The sequence below is a fragment of the Lactuca virosa genome, chromosome 9, assembly GCF_052849685.1.
Source record: "Lactuca virosa cultivar CGN04683 chromosome 9, Lactuca_virosa_CGN04683_v6, whole genome shotgun sequence".
NCBI classification, from domain to species: Eukaryota; Viridiplantae; Streptophyta; class Magnoliopsida; order Asterales; family Asteraceae; genus Lactuca; species Lactuca virosa.
In genome coordinates, this window is record NC_136434.1 from 29922693 (window position 1) to 29925943 (window position 3251).

The following is a 3251-nucleotide window of genomic DNA, read 5'->3' on the forward strand; positions in this document are numbered from 1 at the left end:
CGCTACACACCATGAGAATCAACAACAAAAGATTGAGACGCTGGAGAGTGGGAGTTGACAGTGGAGACCGGATAATGGTCATTGGTGTTATTGTTCCTCATAAGTATTGTCCTAGTCTTGAAGTCTTCTAAAACATGATTAATGATGATTGCAGTCAACTATGACGACTCTGATTTTTGTTGCATTCTTATTGATCTCCTCCGGCAATTTAGAAAAACCATCTGATTTCTTAATCATTTGCGGTTTAAATGGATAGTATCTCCTCACCAAATTACATTCACAATTAATTTTGAAGAAAATTTGTGAGGGTGAAAGATGATCATTAATTAATCAATAAATAACAAATGTTGACATCACATCCAACCTTTTAATGCATCACTCCTAACCAACCACTCTTAACACTTATAAATATTATTCAAAACAATATAGTTAAACCTCAATATTTTGCTAAATGTCAAGTTAAAATATCTACGGAAATTAAAAGCTGTAACTTGCTCTAAAGAAACAAAATCCAACAGACTAATGTTATTAATCACATAAACTGAACTAATTTATAAATAACTGAGAAAAATAATTTTATTATCTGAGCCAAAATACCAGATTTTATGATGGTTTTTCTTGGATGAACATGGTCCATAATAAGTACCTGCTCAGGCAATTTAGGTATCCTAAATTCCTAATAGATCAAAGTTGGGCCAAAGATACATAGGCCCACCTAATCCCAGACATCTTATCATTAACCAATAGTAATAAGAAAAGGACAAGATACTTAGGCCCACCAATGCAATGTTTTATTATGCTATGACATCCAGTATGTTATTTATTTAATCGTTTTGATATACAATCATACAAATGCACGTTTATAGAGAGAATGACAGCAATAGAAGAAAGGGTCATCACTCATCATGCCATATATCGTATATGCTATATTAACAAGGTAAAAGGGCAAGCACATGGACCTTAGTGTCATGTCATGTAGTCTGATGATAATCTGCTATAGTCTTCGAAGTTGTTGCAGTTTTCGTGTGTTATGCTTCTTAATTCCATTCCTGAACAGAATGCTGGCTGAATGCCGCTTTTCTTTGATTACAGGCATGGAAATGTTGTCACATTCAGCTGTTTTCCTTTTCAAGTACTCTACTCCTTGTGCCTGAACTGATTTCTCACAGAACAGATTATATTGATCAGAAATTAGCATCAAATATAATCTCCCTAGTAAAAATTTCAACCATGATATCCACTCAAATACAACTAAGTGTAATAAGGGGAGAATAAGGCATACCAGATTGTGAAGCAGCTCTGATCATAGCAAGGTCCTTCAATCGCTTGACTTTTATAATTGCTTCCATGTCAGATAATGCATCTGTCTCTTTTGTTTTAAGCACTTCATTTGTTTGAAAGCAAGCAAGTGCTTTCTCACATGCCTACAGAATGAAATAAAATTTAAATTATCATCTGTTCCAAATAGGAACAGGGTATGTATGAAAAGAAAGATTTCACTATTGACAAGTTCCATTTATCTATGTTAACTTAAATCTATGTTTTAGAAGTTCTATTTTTTCTTAAGCTATGCTCAGCAAAATCAGTAAATGGAAGAACTTGACACCTTTCTAGCAATGGCATAAAACCGGTTCTCAAAGGCATGCTCAGCAAAAGTGAACCATTCACCATATGAAACATGTAGCTGATGATCTGTAGCTGACTTCAGTTCTCGTAGAATCAGTGCCTCATATCTCAGAGACAAGCAACTCTGTAAATAATCAAGTTGACACATATATTAAGCAGAAATACATAACAAAATCAAAAGCTGCCATGTGTATATATTCGATGTATAGAATGCAAGTGCAGTATGAATGTCAATGAAATATCAAATTGATCTAGACTTAATCTCATTTAACATACAAATTGATCTTGTAGTAGTTCCTATCTTGATCTTTATAGACTAACTATATGACAAACCAAACGCCAGAGAAGTCACTAATAAAGCAATTCAGTTATGTTTTCTTTGAACATGATCTGTATAAGTATAACCTGTTTAATAATGCCAATGAAATATCATGATGCCTAACATATGATGCTTCAACCTAGTGATCAGTTTACCACGCATTAAATGCCAATCTGATCCACCAACAATTTAAGATCATCAACGAATATCAAACATGCGATTTCCATCAAATTAATAATTAGTCATATCTTGTGAAAATCCAATGTGATCACATAGTTACATACAAACAGGCACACATCATTACAATATACTAATACCTCCCTTGCAAAACCCTATCTACAAAATTGTACCAATGCACACAAATGAACTTGAGAAAATCTACGGAAAACATATGAAATCAACGAAAGGACATAATATTTAAAGGACCTGCCTCTAGATCGCCGATAAATGTGAAAGCGTGAACGAAAAAATCTATGATCAGAAGATTGTGATCAACAGATTTCTCCTTAAATTCGCTAAGAACACATAGAGATTCATGTCTCATGAAGTCTCTCAGGATCCGCCGAACATCTAGCATCAACTTCACGTCTCTGCTGATCAAAACCGACTCCAGAATGCGTAGAGTTCCGTCGTCAAATCTGACCAACTCAATGGATTTTGATCCGAAATCGTTTGATTATGTAATTAAAAAAAGTGTTATTCCGAGTAATTTCAAGGGTTTGTAGAGGGAAATTACCTTCTGGTTTGTATCAGGGAGCGAAAGAGAGAAATTTGCTGGGAGACGACTTCACTGTCACACATTTAAACGATAAATTTGGCGGATGTTTCCGAATGGTTTATTTATATTATTATATTATATTTCAAAACTGAAAAAAAAAAAAAAAAAAAAATAGATGGCCCATGCAGGTTTCGAACCTGCGACCTTCGCGTTATTAGCACGACGCTCTAACCAACTGAGCTAATGGGCCAATTTGAATTTGAGGTGTTCAGTAAATATAATATTTTCTAACTTCATATATAATATATCACTTATTTCCTATTTATTCTCATCTAAAAACCACAAATTAGTAGATACACTTTATTTTCCTTTTGACTTTGTTACTGATAAAAGATGGAAATTAAAATATGGTTTCTACGAATATAATAATTTATTTTGTTTGATTAAACTTTATGAAAGAAACAAAATGCATAAAAAAATTGAAGTATTTTCATTGGCATTGTCAACACATTCTCCTAAGGGAAAATAATGTGCGGTTTGTGCACAAAAAACAAATCTATTTTCACTCACATTTGATTTAAGGGTGTA

General features: G+C 33.4%; 1 protein-coding gene and 1 non-coding gene across 2 annotated transcripts; both read right to left on the reverse strand.

Annotated features, from left to right (window-relative positions):
- Positions 1-881: 881 nt before the first annotated feature.
- LOC145141021 (protein DOUBLE-STRAND BREAK FORMATION) lies at positions 882-2755 on the reverse strand. The gene is made up of 5 exons (XM_079074380.1): positions 2682-2755; positions 2376-2583; positions 1607-1750; positions 1283-1424; positions 882-1155 (listed from the first exon to the last, which is right to left on the reverse strand). The coding sequence occupies exons 1-5, from the start codon at positions 2744-2746 to the stop codon at positions 995-997; spliced, it is 720 nt and encodes a 239-aa protein (XP_078930506.1). The 5' UTR covers positions 2747-2755; the 3' UTR covers positions 882-994.
- Positions 2756-2839: 84 nt separating this feature from the next.
- TRNAI-AAU (transfer RNA isoleucine (anticodon AAU)) lies at positions 2840-2913 on the reverse strand. The gene has a single exon. It is a non-coding gene; the product is annotated as a tRNA-Ile (tRNA).
- Between the last annotated feature and the right edge of the window lie 338 nt (positions 2914-3251).

Excerpts from the sequence above, each read along its gene's own strand:
- LOC145141021 (XM_079074380.1), bottom strand. The coding sequence starts at position 2,746 with ATGTGTGACAGTGAAGTCGTCTCCCAGCAAATTTCTCTCTTTCGCTCC. Across the intron at positions 2,584-2,681 it reads TCCCTGATACAAACCAGAAG|ATTTGACGACGGAACTCTAC; the intron begins GTAATTTCCCTC and ends TGAGTTGGTCAG. Across the intron at positions 1,156-1,282 it reads CAGAGCTGCTTCACAATCTG|TTCAGGCACAAGGAGTAGAG; the intron begins GTATGCCTTATT and ends GTGAGAAATCAG.